Raw genomic sequence first — 273 nt, 5'->3', positions numbered from 1 at the left:
ACCACGGTGATGGTCGGCACATGGCCCGGGGGCATCTCTGTCCCTACCACCCTGGGGGGGGAGTTGGAGCAGGGATTGGGGGTGCTGGGTGAAGGGTGTGTTGTCCCATATCAGCCCTGGCAGCTCTGTCCTCCCCTCCCCAGGACACGGTGCTGGACATGCTGCGAGACGCCATGGTGGCCAAAGCAGACGTGTCCAAGGGCTTCCTCATCGACGGCTACCCCCGCGAGGGGAAGCAAGGAGAGGAGTTTGAGAAAAAGGGGAGGGCTGGGG

General features: G+C 64.1%; 1 protein-coding gene across 1 annotated transcript in view; it reads left to right on the top strand.

Annotated features, from left to right (window-relative positions):
* Window positions 1-143: 143 nt before the first annotated feature.
* Window positions 144-273, top strand: part of AK1 (adenylate kinase 1) — a gene marked incomplete at both ends in the record, with an annotated part of 674 nt that continues 544 nt past the window's right edge. The window contains one exon of the mRNA XM_009695820.1: window positions 144-266. Coding sequence (XP_009694122.1) covers window positions 144-266 — 123 coding nt within the window. The remainder of the gene's footprint in view (window positions 267-273) is intronic.

The sequence above is a fragment of the Cariama cristata genome, unplaced genomic scaffold, assembly GCF_000690535.1.
Source record: "Cariama cristata isolate BGI_N322 unplaced genomic scaffold, ASM69053v1 scaffold37922, whole genome shotgun sequence".
Taxonomy (NCBI): domain Eukaryota; kingdom Metazoa; phylum Chordata; class Aves; order Cariamiformes; family Cariamidae; genus Cariama; species Cariama cristata.
This window is presented reverse-complemented; position numbering and strand designations above follow the sequence as displayed.